The sequence below is a fragment of the Mesoplodon bidens genome (genome assembly GCF_964165515.1).
Source record: "Mesoplodon bidens genome assembly, chromosome: 4".
Classification (NCBI taxonomy): domain Eukaryota; kingdom Metazoa; phylum Chordata; class Mammalia; order Artiodactyla; family Ziphiidae; genus Mesoplodon; species Mesoplodon bidens.
In genome coordinates, this window is record NC_138160.1 from 140,441,750 (window position 1) to 140,460,485 (window position 18,736).

Here is an 18,736-nt window from a genome sequence, read left to right on the forward strand (position 1 = left end):
AGTGGGCCATGGTCTCTGCCCTTCATGTCTAAAGTTGTCATAACCACAGCACAGGCAAGTCTCACTCCTGGCCCTCTGCCACATAGCCTAGTGAGCCCACCCATCTGGATTTTGTCATCTGTAATATGGGAATAAAGACCTCAGCCTAGGGACTGGTGGGACCTGGTCAGGCACATTAACAACCCTCACATCTGGGGCCTGGAGGTGTTCAGATGTAGGTGGATGGCGGGGTAGGAAGGAACACCCCACCTAGTGTAAAATACCTGTTCTCAATTTTGACTGACCTTTAGGAGCTCCTGGGTCCCATCCAAGACTGATGTCTGTCAGGTGAGGGCTTGTAGTGCCCTGACAAGGCCATGCTTCTGTTTGTCTTGGGGTGATTGGGGCTTCCTGTAGGTGACAACCCAGGCCTAGGCAGTGATGCCTGAGAACAGCTGAGACCTGGAGTGCCAGCTAAAGGCTGTCACTTCAGGCCTCAGTTGGGTTTCATTTTTGTCAGTTGCCCCCTCCTCCCTAAGGCCAGGCCACCACCATCTTTCTGGTCTACCCTGTGTCCACTCCTGGAGGAGGGAGCTTCCTGAAGCTCAAACTAGGCAGTGTATGTCCAGCTCCCAGGCCTTCTCTGTACTTAATAGGAACCCTCCCACCCCCCACTCCTGACCTCAGCCCTGCACCAGACTCCCACCTCAGGGCCTTTTGCACAGCGCCCCCCCCCTTCAGAGCAGTTCACACAGAACCTGTGGGTGCCAGTGACTTGAATTCTCCAGTGTCAGAACCTGCGTTCAAATCTCACTCTTGTCACAACCTTGTGGCATTAGATGATGGCTATCACTTATTGGATACAATTTTCTTTATCTTAGTGGGGATGGGATGTGAGGAAGTGAAGTCGGGTTTTGACATAGCTGCATAGAAACAAGCTGAAGGACAGCCTTGCTGTATACAGAGCCGTACATTTAAGGTCGAAAACGTTAAGGCAGGCGCTGGTCGGGAACAAGCACAGGGTTGCGGGTGGGCGGAGGGTGTCAGGCCCCCAGTCTTCGCTCCCCATTCTTCCCCCGGGGTCTCCAGGTTAGCTGGCCGCCACAAGCTGGCTCCAGAGGCCTCCGGGCCTGCAGGGGGAGCCAGGCGCAGCGGAGCAACCTGCTCCCGGGCGGGACCAGAGCTGCGCAGTCATGATCATCACTGAGGCCGCGACGGAGTCCGCTGCCCCCGCGGTGCCCGGTGATGTGGAAGCCACTGGAGCCCCGGAGCGCGAGCAGCTGGTGTGGCCCTGGGTGAGCTCGAGCCCGAGCGGGGACAGGCCCGGGGCGGGCGGTGCAGGCCCGGGGGCGCCGGCTTCATACCCTAGCCGTGCCCCTCGCCCCGTAGAAAGATGCCGCGATACGGGCGCTGGTGCAGCGCATCCACCAGTTGCAGGCTGAGCGCGCGCAGGCCTTACGCCGGCTGGATGAGTAAGTGAGCGCGTAGGGGAGGGGAGGTGTCAGCCCCCCAGCCCGCTCCGGGGATGGACGTGCCTTGGGGGAGGAACTGGGTCCCCACGGGGCCGCGGTGTCAGAGGTGGGGCGGGATTTGCGGGGAGACCAGATGGCTCCCTTCCGCGTGCGCAGGGGTGGGCCCGTCTTGGGTTACCCTGCGGGAGTCAACGTCCTCCACACTCTGGGGTTTAGGGGACACTTGGAGGGCTTTCAGGTGGTCGATGCGGGTGCAGGGCCTGAGAGCCGGGGCCGTAGCCTCAGGATCCCCGCCTGCCGCAGAGGCCACCGACAGTACCTGAGCAGCGGCCCGCCCTACGACTTTCCGCGCTACCGGAGCACAGTACACGAGGTGACCCAGGCCTTCGCCGCCGCCTCGCGGGAGGTGCTGGCGGTGGAGGCCGAGCTAGCCGGACCCCGAGCGCAGCCGCTGCTTGCGAGCCACGTGCGCAGGCTGCAGCAGCTGGAGGAGACGCGCCTGGCCACGGTGAGGTCCCGCCCCCCGGCCATGTATCCCCCTACTCCACGGCTTGTCTCTCGGGCCTTGGCCCACTGTGTACCCCTTGGGGGAGGGGCCAGATTCCGTCCCCTTGAACCCCGCCCCTGGCGCCCCAGCACCCCCTCTTCCTGCCCCACCTCAGTCATCCACTAAGAGTTCACTCGAGAGTCTCACGGTTAACCCCCTCCTGTCCGCCCCCACTTTTCACCCAGATCTTTAGTCCCAGGACACGCCCACTCTATCCCAGACCCCGCCCCTACAATGCTCCTACCCGCCCTGGCTTGTCCCAATGCCCCAGGCCAGGTACTCAACCCCCTGCTGATTGGGGGCCTTGGATTTCCAGGCCAGGTCCCCTTCCGGGTACACCCTCGATCCCAGCCTAGGTTCTGGGCCTGTTCCTCCCGCTAGGGATCCAAGGCCCAGCCTACTCTGCCTCTACAGGCAGTCCTGACCAAGATACACTACCATTCCCAGGTCAGCTCCACGCGAAGCCACGCCCACATCACACTCTACCCTGGGATTCCCAGGCCACGCTGCTGTAGAGACCCAATCCCAGTCTAGGTTTTTGGCCTACTTCCACCCTGGGATTGTAACTCCCTGGCTGGTCCCTGAGACTCCGCCTACTTCACAACCCTCACAACCCACCCACCCCCGCCCCCGCCCACCTGTCCCTGGCTGAGATTTCACCACTGTTCCCCTTCCCCGCCTACGTGAGGCCATGCCCATGTTGCGCTCTGCACTGATTCTAGGGCCCGCCCACTCGGCCCCTCTCCTTAGGAGCCCCCCTAAACCTAATCCTAGATTCCTCCTGTGCTAAGTACCGACCCTTGAGACTCCCGTCTGCTGTGGCCCCACCCTTGCGCTGCCTTTCCTGGTGCTTCAGTGTCTCTTCCTCCCTACTATGTGGGAGGGCAGGGGGTGGCCTCTGCCAGTTGTGACATCCTCCTTGCTGCCTATTCCCCAACCAGGTGGCCCTGCTGCAGCTGATGGGGACACCAGAGCTGACTGGGCAGGACAACCTGCAGATGCACCGGCTGAAGATGAAGTGAGCACCGCCTCCCAGTGGGCTGACCATGCTAGATTTGCACATGCACCCTTGGGCACCCACCCCCAGCCAGGTGCGCCCCAGGGCTGGCAAGGGCAGATCTGCACACGACCCTTAGGGTGTGCACGCCAGAGTACTCACTTGGTGACTCCTAGATGTACTACACACTCCCCCAGCGCACAGGCTGTGCAGTTTCACACCAGACTCGCTGTGCATTCCCAGGACACAGCTGTGCACCTCATACACACCAATCCTGCTCACATGGCTCGACTCCGAGCTTGGACATGGTCGCCCAGGCCCAACCAGGCACACTCCTGCACACTCCTGCCTTTGGCCCCCCAAGCGCACACATGTGCACACCCACTAGACATGTGCCACCGTCACCCTGCACACCTTCCTGATGGCACACACCCACCCAAGATGGCCTTTCCTCTTGCCACTCGGGAGCCGTGGGACCACCCATCCTCCCAGGCACCTAAATGGTCCTTCTGGCTTCTAGTGCTGCCTGGAGGTTTGGCGGCAGGCAGGAGAGCCCGGGGCTGGCTACAGCCCCTTCGGAGCTGCGCAGCGGCGGCTAATTTGCCCCATCTGGGTTTTATTTATAGTTCCCATCCACTCTTGTAGGGTAATTAAAACCATGGAAGCGATCAGCGATGTTCTCCAGGATCTCAGGTTTGATGCAGAATCTGCCGAGTGATGGTGGCTCCCCAGGGACAAGCCAAAGGAGATGGGAAATGGGGCATGCAGCGCTCTGCCCTGACTGCCAGCTGGCTGGGGTCATGCCCCACCGGACCACTGACCCTCTTCAAGTTCTCCTCACCTCTCATAATAAAGAACCTAAAGAACCTTTCGTCTGCAGCTGCTCCACTGTCTCTCTGTGCTGGGGTGGGATCCCACAAAGCCAGGGGTGGCAGGTGCAAGATTCCCCCATTCCATGAGTGTAAAAACCCTGGTGTTTTGAATCACACTCTCCAAGGAGTTTGGAACCAGATATTTCAGATCATGGAGAGAGTCAGAAATTCTGGGAGGTCAAGATTCCCATCCCAACAGGTAATCAGGATTCCTCGTCAGTCCCCACCCTAGGCCACTCTAGCCCCAAACTCACCTTCACAATCAGGGCACCTAAATAGTTTGTTTATTTAAAAAGACTCTTTGGAGTGGTCCTGGGTAGGGGGGAGTAATGACCCTGTTTCACCCCCAGCCCTGGCAGGCGTTCTGGGAAGCTCAGCCCCCCTCACACACATTCCCCCCACTGGGGTGCACCTCACGTGGAGGCCAGAGCTGTTGTGGCCCTCGGAGCTCAGAGTGCTCGCCCCAGCTGCTGCCGAGAGGGCTGGGGCACCCTGAGGTGAGGGTACAGAGGTGGCCCCCAGTCTGGGGGTGGCCCCTGGGTCTCCATGCAGCAGGGAGGGCAGCCCCAGCCTCTAGAGCTTATCTGGCAGGACCTGCAAGCAGAGGGGAAGCCAGGCTTAGCAAGGAGCCTGGGGGGTGGGGGTGGGCCAGGACCACAGAGCAAATGAGGAGGCCCCAGTTCAGGTCCTGGTCCCACCACTTTCAGCTGGGTGACCTTGGGTAGGCTATTGCCCCTCTTTAGGCACCGGTTTCCCCATCTGAAAAGTAATATATATCTATCCCATGGAGTGTCCTGCAGGTAATGTGCTTGGCACAGGGCCGGTATACAGTAGGCGCTCATATAATGCTACTGGGTGGCTATGTGCATTCATCCCTGAGGATGACATTCCCCTCTGGACATTTTAAAGGGATCTGGACGCTCTTACTAGACTAAGGGCTACAGGGGCAGGCACACAGTAGGTGTTAACGTAAATGCTGATAAGAGATGGAGGAAGGGATTGCACCTCAGTAACTAGGGCTGAGGGTGGAGGGCCCGTGGCCTACGGCCACCAGGAGGGTCCCTTGTCTCCCTGCCTGCCCACCCACCTGGGCCCCCCTCACCTCTCGCCGCGCCCCGTCTGCCCGAGGACAGGATCCCCTCGTCCTGTGCTTGGAAGGAAGGAGGCAGTGTCTGAGGGGTGAGGACCTACCTCCCCAGCCCGTTTACCCCCCTGGCCCCACCCCTCCACCTCTCGCCCGGGCGTCCCTCCTTCCTACCTGGTTGCGGGTCTTATGTGACTTCTGCATCCAGGCTCGCCACTGGTCATAGAGGCGGAAGCTGAGGTTCGAGCAGTACGCGTGCTTCTTGAGCCAGCCCAGAAACTGCTTGAGCTCGCGCCTCACCGGCCCCGAGCTCGGCTCGCCGCCCCGCGGCTCGCACGTCCCGCCGCCCGGGCCCGGGCGCTCTAATAGGGGCGGAGAGACAGCGTCAGAGCGCGCCCGGCAGAGGGCGCGCGCGGGCAGGAGAGGGATGTTCCCTTAGGGCACCTCCCTCCCTGTTTCTACGGGACCCGGTCCTCCCCACGGCCCAGCCTAGCACTGCAGCCCAGCTGCGCCCCCAAGGAGATAGGGGGCAGGGGAAGGAAGGGGCTCCTCCTCCACATCCCCTCTAGGAACCCGATTCCCGTGGCCTGAGCCAGGTGTGAGTGGAAGGGGGCGGGGGGAGGAGAGAGGCCAGGGCCAAAGGGATGAGAAGCAGACAGAGCAGGGGGCAGAGGAAGGAAGAGAGAGACGCTGATGAGAAAGAGCTGGAGAGAGAGAGACAGAGACTGAGCGATGGAGGCAAGGAGAGACAGATAGAGGGAGAGCGAAAGCAATGAGAGACAGCCAAGGAGATGCAGAGGGTCGAGAGATGGAGAGCCAGAGCAGGGAGGGACAGAGACACTGGGGGTGTAGGGACGCAGAAACCAAGAAAGGCAGAAAGATAGAAACAGGGAGAGAGAGTGAGTGACAGAGAGATGAAGGGAGACAGAGAATTCGAGGCGGCTCTGAGGGGGAGGGACAAGCCCCCAGGACAGGCCTGAGAGTACAGCCCGTTGGATGGGGAGTGGGCCAGGAGGGCCAGGTGGGAGGCCGGCCTGTCGGTCCAGTCACTGGCCGCAGCCAGCCCTGAGCAGGCCGGCGGATAAGGACATCGGGCTCACATCATAAATAACGCCGGGGACCCGCTGACAGGCCCTGGCACAGCCCCGGCCCCCACCGCCCCTGCCGGCTTCCCCTGGCCTCCCCAGCCTCCCCAGCGGACACAGCCGCCTGCTGGCTCACGTGCAAGAATCACAGGTGCTGGGCACGAGCAGGGGCCAAGGCTCAGGCCCCTCCCAGCTGTGCTAGTTCCCGCCCACCGCCGAACCTGGAGGGGCCCGGGACGGGGGCTGGGGGACTGGCTGGAGCCCTGCTCTGCCACTCCCTGACTCTGGGATCCTCACTGGGCCTTAGTTTCCCCATCATCCCAGGAGCATGAGCCAGGATTTCAAGGGAACTGAGTTCAGATCCCTGTGTGACCTTGGGGCCTTGGTGTCCTCATCTCAGAAAAGGGGCCCTCCCTTAGGTGAAACCACTGGGGGAGCAGGGGATGGGAGTCTCAGTAACTATTACTTGCAAACGCTTGAGTGGCACCCACCATGAGAGCACTTTCCATGGGTTATCTCTCATCTAACCCTCACAATAGCCTGAGGCAGGCATGATTATCATCCCCACTTTCCAGATAGGGAAGCTGAGGCCGGACAAACCAAATAAGATTTCGTACCATTTCACAAAGGAGAGAAGGGAGGTCCATGGGCTTAGATAAACCCCCGACCACAAAGGGAATCAGACCCAGCCCCTGATCATGCCATCCCGCTACCTTTAACAGAAGGGGAAATCAAAGCCGGTCATAGGGAGAGTTGGCAGCCCATCGTCTTAGAAGCAGGGGTCTCAAACTCACTTGCCCTTAGGGGCTGGGGAAGGGGTACATGTGGGTGAAACAGGCCAGGTGGGGATGGTGCAACTGAAAGAGTAAGGGCCCTGACTTAAGGGACAGCCTCTGCTGATGGGGGCTGTGGAGTAACTCTGGTTGTGTCCTATTACATTTTCTAGACAATTTTTCTAGGGAATCTAGGATATTTGTGTTCAAATTTATTGTTTTTAAAAGTCTGCCAGTAGGTCAAACTTTTTTTTCCAAATGACAGGCCAAGAAAATAGATCCAAGGGCCACAATTGGCCCCCGGGGCCAAGAGTTTGAGACCTCTGCTCTCTTGAAGGGAACAAGGAAACAGAGGCCCCAGACTGGTTTGGGGCTGGTCCCAGGACCACCCAGCCCTGTTGGGGTGCTCACCACTTCGGGGGGTGGAGGCAGCCGTGGGGTGGCTCCATTCGCTCCATATCCCTGCCTTCTTGGAGCCATAGATGCCAAAGGGGTTGCAGCGCACTTGCACAAAGTAGACGGTGCCTGGCTTAAGGCCCGCCAGGCGGCAGGAGGTCTGGTTGCTCACATCGTCCACCACCTGGGCAGAAAGGGCAGGGTCAGAGGTCATCCACCACCTGGGCGGCAAGGGAAGGGTCAGAGGCGGGGGCAGCTTGGGGTGGGGAGGGGGGAGAGGAGGAGGGAGGAGCGGAACTGGGGGGTGGGTGCGGGCACCTTCCAATCCACGCTGTCCTCCACTCGGTAGCGGATCTGGTACTTGGCTTGGAAGAGGAAGTCCTTGAGGGCAGGCGGTGAAACCCAGCGCACGCTCAGCTGGTCCTCCAGGCCCCCTACGCGGCTCACGTGCACTTCTGGCGGGGGGTCGGTGGTCACTAGGGGGGTGGGGTGGGGCTTAGTCACCGGGCTCTCTTTGGACCTGGCTGGCCCCTGTCTGGGTCCAAATACCAGGGAACGTGGCTTAGATGGCACCTGCCTCCGTTCTCCCCTCTCCCCCCTTCAGGACGGGTGGATTACATTAGATAATATTCAGGAAACACTCAGCACCTAGAAGCACTCAATTAATGTTAGCTGTTATCACCATTATTATCTGTGACAGGAGAAACATAATCCTACCTTCAGGGAACTATGTAAAAAGCAGACACTGCCTGGATGATGATATTATTTTTTTTGAGGGGGGTGTGGGTACACGGGCCTCTCACTGTTGTGGCCTCTCCCGGTGCGGAGCACAGGCTCCAGACGCACAGGCTCAGCGGCCATGGCTCACGGGCCCAGCCGCTCCGCGGCATGTGGGATCTTCCCGGACCGGGGCACGAACCCGTGTCCCCTGCATCGGCAGGCGGACTCCCAACCACCGCACCACCAGGGAAGCCCGATATTATTATTATTATGCCCAGGAGACCAGGGAGCCCTCGGGCTGCCAGACTCCTGGGAAGTTCCCCCAACCCCCCCACTGCCCACCTCCTGCTCTCTCCAACTTCACAAAGGTCCTCAACGTGACGGCTTTGCTCGGTGCAAAGGGACAACTGAGGCTTAGAACGTGCCCACTGCAGCTTCAGGACTTAAGGAAGCAAAGTGGGAAGCAGGAGGAGGGAGTCCCTGCAACACTTCTGGGGAACCTTCTGGGAGCCCTTTGGGCAGCAGGGAGGGCTGGCTTCTTCCCCTGAGGCCTTGGTGAGGGGCCGAAAGGGTTAAGGCACAGGCCTGCTTGGGGCTGAGAAACACCCTAATTAGATTAGGCCCAATTCTGCTCGCAGATCATCCATTTCCTGCCTCCCGCCTGCACGCACCCCCCCCAGCTACAGGCTGCTGCTTCCTGGGGCGCCTCCAGACCTGGGCGCCCCCCTCCCAGCTCCCCGGCGGGCCCCCCTCGGCAGCCCAGGTGTGCTGAGGGGGAGGCAGCCAGGCCAGGTGTTCTCCACAGAGTAGGGGTATCCTGGCTGCTTCAGGGGGCTGGAGACGGACGGGTGGATGCCTAGTTTCTCCCCATCCCAACCAGCAGCGCAGACCTCAGCTGAGCTGCAGCTTGGCTGGGCTGGTGGGGGCCGAGGGGGAGGGGGTGGATCCCAGGTGGGCCAGGCTGGCTTTGGCGGGGGGGCAGGGCTCACCTACATCCAGGATGTCCAGTGTCAGCACATCAGAGCGGGCCGAGCCCAGCCTGTTGGTGGCCTCCACCCAGATCTCATAGGGTGTGAAGAGAGCCAGGTCCTTGGGGATGTGGCAAGAGTGAGGTCCGACTGTGTGGTATTCCTCACATGTGTTGTCCTGCCCATACCACCTGCAGGGGCAGGAGGGGAGGAGGACATGTGAGGGTCCCTTTGGGCCCCCAAACCTCCCCCCAGCAGCCCCGGAGTGCAGAAAGGACACCAGCACTCCGAGAGGGAAGGCTTGGCCAAGGCCACACAGCCAGACTGGAACACATGTCACCCGAGGGCCACCACCAACCTCAGCTTGTACTTGAGGGAGTAGTTGGTGTGGAGGAAGGTTTCCCCGTGGGCCCCCGGCGTCCAGCGGCATGTCAGGTCCTTCATGTTCTTGGACCAGCAGCTGATGTTGAAGGGTTTCTCTGGGGGCACTGGGGAAGGGGGGTGCAGGGGCTGAGGGTCTGGACCGGCCGTGGACAGGTGGAAGGGGGAGTTGCTGGCTGCCAGCTGGGGCCCCCATCTTGGAGCGGAAGGAGGATGGACAGAGCAGATGTTGGCAGGACCACCTGCATAGCTCTCTTGAGGATGGTCTTGTGGGGGGGTGGTCTCCAGGCTCTCATTCCCACCCTAGCGGCCTGTACCTCTCAACTTATGCCAGTATACCCATTGTTCAGCCCCAGACCAGAGGGCCCATGATTCATGCTCCTCTCCAGAGGGAGATGTTGCCCCCAAGAGCTACCCCTAGGTGTCCTGGGGGCCCACTTACGGCCAACATAGAGGCAGGAGCCGGCTAGGATGCTGCCATCACGGGCGTGGCACACGAGGTTGTCCCCCGACTGCTGCCTGGATCCGTTGAGGTTGGCCAGGGCAAGGGCTAGAGTGGAGGCGTTGAGCATTCGGGACAGCTCAGGGGGCAGGCGGTGCCCGTTGAGGGTCCAGTAGAGGCCCTCGGCGGTGGCCCCTGGTGGGTCCCCGTGCACTGAGCACGTGGCCTGCAGGGAGGAGCCGATGAGGAGCGTGGGGTCCTGGGGACTGATCACAGCCGTGTCTGGGGTCAGAGAGGAGCACCCGTCAGGCCTGGGATGGAGCTGCCCTGAGCATCCCCCACCATCCTAGATCCTCCAAGACTCACGGTAGTCCTGCAAAGGAGCTTTATATGATCGTCCCCATTTTACAGAGAAGGAAACTGAGGCTCTATTAGGTCAAGTGACAAACCCAAGGTTGGTGGCAAAGCCAAGATTCAGCCCCAGGACTGTCTGATTCCACAACTCAGGTCCTCCCAAACCACTTCCTCACTGACTTGTTCAGGGCTTTCTGAGTGGTTACAAACCTCACTCAGATCCAAGTACCTCTTGCTTTGCACATACTTCTGACAACCACTACACTCTGCTTTTTTTTTTTCATTTTATTTTTGACAATTAGAAGTAACAGACTGTGTGTTCTTTCTCTTCTACCCCCAGAACCTCACACATGTGTCTCTGTGGGGAGGAAGGCACTTCTAAAAAGGGGTGCCCTGACCCCTACTAGAATCCTGCTCATTTTATGGATGAAAAAAAACAAGGCTCTGAGAGATCGAGTCCTTTGCCTAAGGTCACCAAATAGAAGAAGGGCACACTATTTAAACCTATATTTGTCAGTCTCTGCACTGCCACTGGAACTGAGAGTGACTGTGGCAAGCTCTAGGCTCCCCACCCCCATCCAAAGGGACTTGCCGTTATCCTGCTTTCCCTCGATTCAGTTTTCCTAATCTGCAAAATGGGAACAAGAAAACTCACAGTCCTCAGGGCCATTGGGAAGATCAGATGGAAAGTGACTTCCTAAACTGGGTTGTGTGTGAATTGGGTGCTGGGCACAGGGGCCTCTGGGATGCCGTGGTTGATGCCTTTCCTCCTGCCTTCCACAGGAGAAGCCTTCTAGTCCAAAGATTAGAACTTAAGAGAGACCTGTTTTTATCCAAGGGGAAACCAAGGCACAGAAGAGGGGATGGGGATGCACAGTTCAAGCCCCTGATGCCCCTCTGAGTCTCAGTCTCTCCACCTGGGAAGTGGGCATCATGGTATCAGCCACATGAGACTGTTTGAGAAGAGTGAAAATATTGTCTTAAGGACAACCCTGTGGGATCTTTAAGCCAGGCTGAGCTGTGTTCGAATGCCCCCAGCTCACTCTGGAGGTTAAGCCAGTTCTTTTACTTCTCTGAGACTTTGGGAAGGGGCCTCTCCCTCCACCAAGAGTGGTAATGAGGACTCATTCACTCATTTGTTCATTCATTCATTCAAGGAGCACCTACAGTGTGCCAGGACCTGAGGGCACAATGGTGACCAAGATACCCCAAATTCATGCCCCTTTGGGCCTTGAATCCAAGGGAGCAGTAGGAAAAAGAACAAATAAATGTCTAGGAGAACAAGTAAGGGAGAAAATAAAGCACGAATCAGTGGTGGCAGCTAAATGGCCCAAGAGGCCTGTCTGGGGAGGTGGCATTTGAGCTGAGATGTGAATAAAGTGAAAGAAGTAGCCATGAAAATATACAGAAGAGAGTGTCCAGGCAGTGGGAGCGGCAAGTGCAAAGATACTGGGGGGCAGGGGTGGTAGGAAATGAAGTCTGGGAGGTTAGCAGGGGGCCAGACCTGCAGGGAGGAGTTATTCCAGGGTTCTGAGCAAGGGAGGGATTTATATTTTAAAAGGATCACTGGGCAGCTGTAAGCAGGGACTGCAGGGGGGCAGAGAGGCAGGGGCAGCCCAGCTTCCCTGGCAGCCAAGGACAGGGTGATCCTGGTTCCCCTGGGAGGCCCCTAAATGCCAGCGGCTGCCCTGTGCTGGCTCTCACTGCCCCAAATGGGCGAGATGGGGTGGACACAGTTCCTGGGGCCAGCCCTGACGATTTTCCGGGGCAAACTTGGCTTGAGGGCCATGTCTTGCTGGAGCCTGGGATCGCAGTTGCGTTTGGGGCTTGGCCCAGGGCTCGCCGGAGGTCTCAGCGTCCGTGCGAAGGAGCCGGCTGTGCCGGCCAGAGCTGAGGAGGCGGGGGCGGCTGGGGGGCGGGGGGCCAGGGGGCCGCCCCGGAGGTCCCAGGCAGCCAGCCGCCCGCTAATTCGGAATTCCTTCAGCATGAACTCGGGCGTGCCAGCGTCTCTGCCCCGGCCCACCCACCGCTTCCTGCCTGGGCTCCCCCAGCAGGGTGGGAGGCATGGCCAGGCCTGCCCGGACCCCAGGCCCATTCTCAAACCTCCAGGGGTGGGTCACGGCCCTCCTGTCCCCCACTCACCCCCACGGCAAGGCCAGGAAGGGGGCTCTCAGGGGGGTCCTGGCTGGCTGTGGCACTGCCCCTCTGCCACACCAGCCTGGCCTGGGCTGGTGTGGCCTGCCTGCCAGCAGCTGCAGCTGCCCTCCCAGGGCTGGGCGGGGGACAGGGCAAGAGGGCAAGGCCAGGCGGGCCTGGACAGGCCAGTCACCCACCCCAAGCTCCAGCAGGAAATGTCACAGGGAGGACTTCTCCTCCTGGGACGTGGGTGCCCATCTTGGCTGGGGCACCTGGGCAACTGGCTTCCCCTCCCCTGTTCTCAGTTTCCTCCTCCGTAAAATGCGAGGAAAATACGTTCTACCTGCTGGGGAGATGAATGAGATGAGCTCACCATGTCCAGAGGGCCCAGCACACTGCAGTGCCTAGGAACTGTTGGGATTAGGGCCCCTCCCAGCTCTGGGGTCCTGGCTGGCTGGTGCGCTCCCTCCAGGCCTCCCCAAACAATGGGCCAAGGCATTTGGGACCAGGATGCACACATTCCAGCCCAGGCAAAGCAGCTGGGGACAGCTCACTGAGGTTGGGAGGGCCCTTGGCCTGGTTTGGGGGGCTTCCTAGAAGGCTCCCTTAAGCAGATCCCTGGGCTAGGCTTTTGGACAGACCCCTCCCCTGCTCCCTGCCTCCCCGCCTTTCCCTCAGAGCTGGGGCCTTTAAAAGTTTTTTCTCTCCCCCTTCCCAATCTGGAGCCACTGCCGTTATTAAAAAGGAACACCATGTGTTTTAAAAGCGGAAAGTGTGAGACTCTCTGCAAGCAAGGCAGGAGGGTGGCCTCTACCCGGGGTCCCCATGGGGGTCCCCATCTCCTGTCCCGCTGGTACCTGCAGACGCTTTATGACCCACCCGCCTGCTGGTCAGGTGCTAAGACACACCACACCGTAAGTAGAAACATATTGCTGAGGTGTGAGAATCTTTAATTTCTTCCCCCTTAAAGGAAAAAACACACGCACAACAATCCTTCTACCACCACCACCTTTGCCTGCTGCTCTGCTGGCTGGGAAACAAAGCCTGCCACTAAAGGTGGCATTCACAGGTGTTGCCCACTGCCTGGCAGAGCTGTCAGGAACCCCAGGAGGGCCTGGGGAAGCCCCTCACCTGCCCAAGAGCCTTGGGCATGTTAGGCTTTCAGCAAGTGCCTCCAGGACACCGGACCCTGCTCTTTCTGAAGGAGCACCGCAGGGAGCCTGCAAACAGCTCTGTGCAGTGTAGGTCCACCTCGGGTGCAGTGTTTGCCCACCCGGGTCGACTTGTGTGCCTGGATGGGGTGCGTGGAGTGACTGCGAACATCCAGGGCAGGTTGTGCCTGCGTGTGTGCCCTGTGTTGCCTCTCCCTCGAAAAGAGTGTGACCATGAATGTGTGTGTGTCAGGGATGGAATGTGTGTGTGCGCCCCGATGGTGTGCGAATGTGCATCTGGGATGCAGTGTGCGCACATCTGAGGGCGAGGGTGACGGGCCACAAGCCAGTGTGAGTCTTTGTGTGTCTCTGGGTGTGTCCCAGAGCGGGTCTGGATGTGGAGACAGTGTCCTGGCGGGGGTGTGCATTGGGTGGGGGACCGGAGAGTACCGGAGGCCAGGCGCTCCCAGCAGGGCGGGGGTCTCGGCCTGCGGGGGCTGTGGGCTCCCGGTGGCTGCTCCCCCACCAACGGCTGGGCCTGCGGTGCCCGGACTCGCTGGGTTCCGCTCCCTCTCACTCTCACCCACTCTCTCACAAAGATTTCTCTCCCTAGAGTCTCCTAGCCCGGCGCAGCGTGGCCGGGAACAGTTCTGAGCGCCGCCAGTGGCGAGGACTCCATGGACCTCCGCGCTCGGGGTCCCGCAGGGGGAGGGCGGCGGCGCCGGCCCGCGGAGAGGCGCGTCCCCGGGGACCCCGGGCCGCGCGCCAGGCGGCCAGAGCGGCCCCCTCCCGCCCCGCCTTCCTCACGGGGCTCATCCCTCCACCCGGGGGGGCCCCGCTCAGGGCCGGCACCCAGCGCGCCTACCGCGTGCGCCGCCGCCCAAGAGCGGTGACCCGCGGTCTCCGCGTCTTCGAGTCAGCAGACGCTGTCGTGTGCGCCCACCGCGTCCTGGAGTGCAGAGGGTCCCAGGCCGCGGCCCCTCGACCCCCCTGGGCCGGCTCGGGCGTCCTCCAGAGGACAGCCCAGGTAAAAAGGCCTCGGCAGCGGAAGCCGGACCCTCGGGCCAGGGGACTTCGGCGCTGTGCGCCCCACAGGTGAGGATGCCCCGAGGGCCGCGCCGGGGGCGCCTTCCTTTGTTCCCGGGCCGTCCAGGTGGCGCCCGCGCCCCCTCCCCCCGCGGTTGCCCCCGGGGCGCACGCTCTCGGCCCAGGCGGGAAGAGGGGAGCACGGCGCCGGCTACTCACCGGCTCCTGATCCCGCTTGCGGCGCCCCGAGGACGCAGAGCAGCAGTAGGGGCAGCAGCGGCGGCGGCCGCCGCGCGGATTGGGCGGCGGGGCCCGGGCGGCCGGCGGGCATGGGGCCGGCGCTGCCGGGGGCGCGCGGCGGGCGGCGGCTGCAGCGGCGGCGGCGAGGGACTCGGGGCGCAGGCGGGGCGCGGGCCAAGTAGCCCGCACGTCGCTGGGCGCGGGCGCGGAGGCCAGAGCAAGTCTGAGCAACCGAATTGACAAGGCGCTAATGCGCCGCTGGCCCCGCCCGGCCCCGCCCCCGGCCCGGCCCCCGGGGGGGGCGAGCGCCGGGCCCCGCACCGGCCTCCCCGCCGCCCGCCAGCCCGCGGGCACCGCGGGCCCCACCCGTCCGGCCTCCGCCCCGCCGCGCACCTCACGCGCCCTTTCCCGCGGCCCCAAACCCCCCACTCTACCCTTACCGACCTGGGACCTCCCTCTCCAACCCCGCGAGCTCCAGGCTCCCTACCCCCAATCGGGGACCTGGAGCCCCCAGTCGGGTTTCCATACCCTCGCCCACTTCCCTGCACCCTGCTCTCAGCCATGTGCCCCTTCGGCGTCCCCTGAGGCCCCCAGCCCTCGCCCGCTCCTCCCCCCCATCCTCTGTCTCGGCCCCCACCCGAACTCTGGCCCCGCCCCCCCACTGAGCGGTCCCTGAGCCCCGCCTGCTCCCATCTCCAGCCCCCCTTCCTCCCCAGGGGCCTAAAAGTCGCCCTCCCTCCCGCCCCAGGCCATCGGCGTGCGGGTCCCACTGGTTTTGGCCCAGCGCTCCCCCTCCCACTTCATCCCGCCTCTTCTGGTCCTCCAGCGCGCGAAGCCTCGGCCCCAGGCTTTGCTGGAGGGAAGACGGAGAAAAAGCTGCAAGGCACAGCGTCCCTGGACCTTACCCTGGCTCAGCTGTCCCCCTCGAGCGGGACCGAGCTGGGGTTCTTTGGGGGCATCCGGGGGCCTCAGTAGGGAGTTCCCGCGTGGGGAGGCGAGGAGAAATGGGCCCCCGTGGGAAAGGGGACGGGGGCTTGCGCGGGTCCCGTATGCGGGGCAGGACAGATTCCCAGGAGGAGAGCGGTAAGGAGGTTCCCCCCGACTCGCTGACACCCCCCCCCACCGAAAAACCCGCTCAGCGGCCCGCGGGTGGGGTGCGCCACGCAGTGACTAATCGCTCGGGCGGCCGCCGCCCGCCGACTCCAGGTAACGCCGGCTGCCCCGAGCGACGCATAGTTTGTCTTCCTTTTTTTGCGTAGGGATCCTTCTCCGTGTTATTATTTTTGGCCACTGCTTGGGTTTCGGGACCCCTCCAGGCCCGGGCGCCTCACCCCCCTCCTCTTGGTCCCCACCCGATTCGGGCGCCCACGATAAAAGGGCTCCTGACCTCCAAGGTCCCGGTGGAGGGGGAGCCTGAAATGAGAGTTCCGGGGCCGCCTTCAGTCCGGCTGTTAGAGTCGCAGCCCTGCCCCCAGCCGCGTGCCCTCAGAGGGGAAGGGCTCTAACTCCCCTTTCCAGGGGTTCCCTTAGAGACCTGGACCCTCCGTCTTGGTCTCTAACCAGCCAAGGGGGTAAAAGTGTCTGAGGAGGGCTCAGGAGTTCCCATCTCGTTTGCTCACGGCTGCCCTCCACCCCTGCTATTTGGGTCCCCAACTCAGACATCAGACTGTCAGAAAAGAGGATTAAAGGATGGAGTCCGGGGTGTGCCCCTCTAGTCCCCCATTCTGGACTCTGGATGTGTTTGTGAAGGAGAGAGTAAAGCCCTGGCATACTGCACTGTCGTTTACTGGGGCACACCAGGCCTCTCTGCCTCAGTTTCCTCCTCAGCACAGTGGGTGACTCCTAGCCAGCCTAAGGGTTTCTGTGGGAAGTTGCAACGTAGCAGAAGGCTCCATGGTCTAAACACTTAGCATAGTGTCTGGCACTGGGGGCACATTCTTTTGGAGCCTCAGTTTGTCACCTCTGAAAAATGGGGCCATAGTCCCACCTGCCAGGTGGTCCAGAGAGTTAAGTGGAGGTGGCAGTTCTTGGCTGGAATTGTGTTTCCAGGATATATGCCACCCCCTCCCCCACAACCTCTGTCCTGCAACGTTTGACTCCCTCCTGGAAGACTTCAGGCTTCTGGAGCAAAATCTTGATTATTTTCCTCCCCAGTCTCTGCTCCTCCCCAGTCATTCCCCAGTCTCGGGAAAAGGCTCCCCCATCCACCCAGATGCTCGGGCCAGAGACCTGGAGGTGCGCGTGACAACTGTCTCCTTCGCTCATCCCCTACGTCCAACCCATTAGCAAATCCTGTTGGCTGATTCCAAAACACATCCCCATTCTGAGATTCGGACCCCTTTCCTCCACCCCATCCGGCTCCAGGCCCCACTATCTCCGTCTGGGATGCTGCCCAGCCTCCTCCTAGGCTTCCTGGGTAAATCCTCTTGCCCTTGTATGTACAGCCGGCAGAAGGAGCTTTTAAAAGAAGCAAAGCAGGTCTTTTTTGCCCTTCCACCCTCTCCCCCCTCCTTTTCTCCTCTCTCTCCTCCTCTTTCTTCCTCTCCCTCACTCCACTCCAGCTGCTGCACCCCCGTTTCTCCCAAACACATAGCCTTGTTTATTATCACGGGGTCTTTGTACATTTGCTTTTCCCCCTGCAGGGATACAGTTCCCCCAAATCTTCACCCAGTTAGCACCTTCTCTTCCGTCAGGTCACAGGTCAAGTATTCTCAGAGGGGTCCCCCAACCTTCCCAGGCACCCTCCATCCCCTTACCCCCCCTTTTCTTTTTTCTGCGGTACGCGGGCCTCTCACTGTTGTGGCCTCTCCCGGTGCAGAGCACAGGCTCCGGACGCACAGGCTCAGCGGCCATGGCTCACAGGCACAGCTGCTCCGCGGCATGTAGGATCTTCCCGGACCAGGGCACGAACCCATGTCCCCTGCATCGGCAGGCGGACTCACAACCACTGCACCACCAGGGAAGCCCCCCTTCCCCTTTTTAAATTATCTTTGTAACACAGTTCTTCGAACATCATCTTTCTCTTGAGATATTTTCTATAGACTGTGAGCACCCTGAGAGCCATTAGGACCCCATGCTGGGCCCAGTGAGGGCCACAGGAGAAGAGCTCAGTGAACATTTGCAAGATGAAAGGATGGAGAATTCTCAGTGCCTCAGAGTAGCAAGAAAATTCAGTCCCAGTGAATCATGCTGTCTGGGGTCCCAGACAGGCCCTGGACTTGCTGTGTGACCCAACCTGGTAGCCACCCCTCTCTGATCCTTACCTGTAGAAGGGTATGGGTTGTTCACCCAGTCCCTCCTTGGAGCATGCCCTCTGCCCTCTGGGTGACCTTTACCTCAAACCTTTGACTTTAAGGAAAGTGATATGGCCTCTAGGTGCACCCTTCCCTGCCCTTGGTTCTCCAGGTGGCTTAACCCCTTCCTCATCAGTCCCACCACCTCTTTGTGCAGGAAGGGGAAAGAGCGTTGATGGAACTTCTGGCAAATATTGACCCAAGTCCTTGAAGGTGGCTGGGAATGTACTGAGGTGGCAGATGGAGGGAGGGCCCCACATGGGGGAGGGGCTCCTCAGTCTTTGCACCTAAGGATTACCTTGGGGGAGACCCTCCGGCCCAGCTCCCTGCATAATTCCAGGGCACTGAGGGGGCCCCAGGGAGAGGCAGGGGTAACAGCCCCTTCAGGGTCCCACTGGGAGTGAGGAGGGCACAGAGCTGCCTCTCCCATGTTGAGACCCTTGAGACCCCTCAGTATGGGATTAGCTGCCTTGTGTTCCAGGCCAGTGTGCCCAGGAAGCAGGGACAGTGAAGGTCTCGCCCGGACGTGGGCTCGGGACAGCAGAACCTAGGTTCAGGACATGTGTGCAGGAGAAGGCGGGCTTTATCATTTCCACCCTGGAGGCTCACCTGGGGAGTTGGGTTGCCTGGGTCCCAAGCTTTGTGCAGTCTGTACTTTAAAAATCCAGCCCCCATAGGCATTGGAGGTGAGATCTCAGGAGTGAAGAGCTGCCTGTGTCTAGGTCAGGGCCAGTGTTTACCGGGCCTTGGAGGCCTGGGTTCCCTGCCTCTCCGCACCCTGGAGAACCTCGGACATCTGGGTTCCAGGAGGCGCCAGCTA

General features: G+C 60.9%; 2 protein-coding genes across 10 annotated transcripts; one reads left to right on the forward strand and one right to left on the reverse strand.

Annotated features, from left to right (window-relative positions):
• Positions 1–19: 19 nt before the first annotated feature.
• Positions 20–3,866, forward strand: REX1BD (required for excision 1-B domain containing). Of its 6 annotated transcripts, none has more exons than XR_014015715.1 (5): positions 20–1,274; positions 1,369–1,451; positions 1,731–1,959; positions 2,940–3,089; positions 3,641–3,866. XR_014015715.1 is itself a non-coding variant. In XM_081232511.1 (5 exons), the coding sequence occupies exons 1-5, from the start codon at positions 1,173–1,175 to the stop codon at positions 3,711–3,713; spliced, it is 564 nt and encodes a 187-aa protein (XP_081088637.1). In that variant the 5' UTR covers positions 20–1,172; the 3' UTR covers positions 3,714–3,866. The 6 variants fall into 6 exon arrangements, 5 of the variants coding, with proteins under 5 accessions (XP_081088637.1, XP_081088639.1, XP_081088638.1 ...); XM_081232511.1 differs by having other exon boundaries at positions 2,940–3,016; XM_081232513.1 differs by having other exon boundaries at positions 1,755–1,959; positions 2,940–3,016.
• A 268-nt stretch (positions 3,867–4,134) lies between these two features.
• CRLF1 (cytokine receptor like factor 1) lies at positions 4,135–14,846 on the reverse strand. Of its 4 annotated transcripts, none has more exons than XM_081232507.1 (9): positions 14,603–14,846; positions 9,717–9,998; positions 9,252–9,381; positions 8,915–9,084; positions 7,524–7,681; positions 7,221–7,389; positions 5,126–5,313; positions 4,970–5,017; positions 4,135–4,461 (listed from the first exon to the last, which is right to left on the reverse strand). In XM_081232507.1, the coding sequence occupies exons 1-9, from the start codon at positions 14,712–14,714 to the stop codon at positions 4,441–4,443; spliced, it is 1,278 nt and encodes a 425-aa protein (XP_081088633.1). In that variant the 5' UTR covers positions 14,715–14,846; the 3' UTR covers positions 4,135–4,440. The 4 variants fall into 4 exon arrangements, with proteins under 4 accessions (XP_081088633.1, XP_081088635.1, XP_081088634.1 ...); XM_081232508.1 differs by having other exon boundaries at positions 4,322–4,461; positions 4,970–5,012; XM_081232509.1 differs by lacking the exon at positions 9,717–9,998.
• Positions 14,847–18,736: the final 3,890 nt, after the last annotated feature.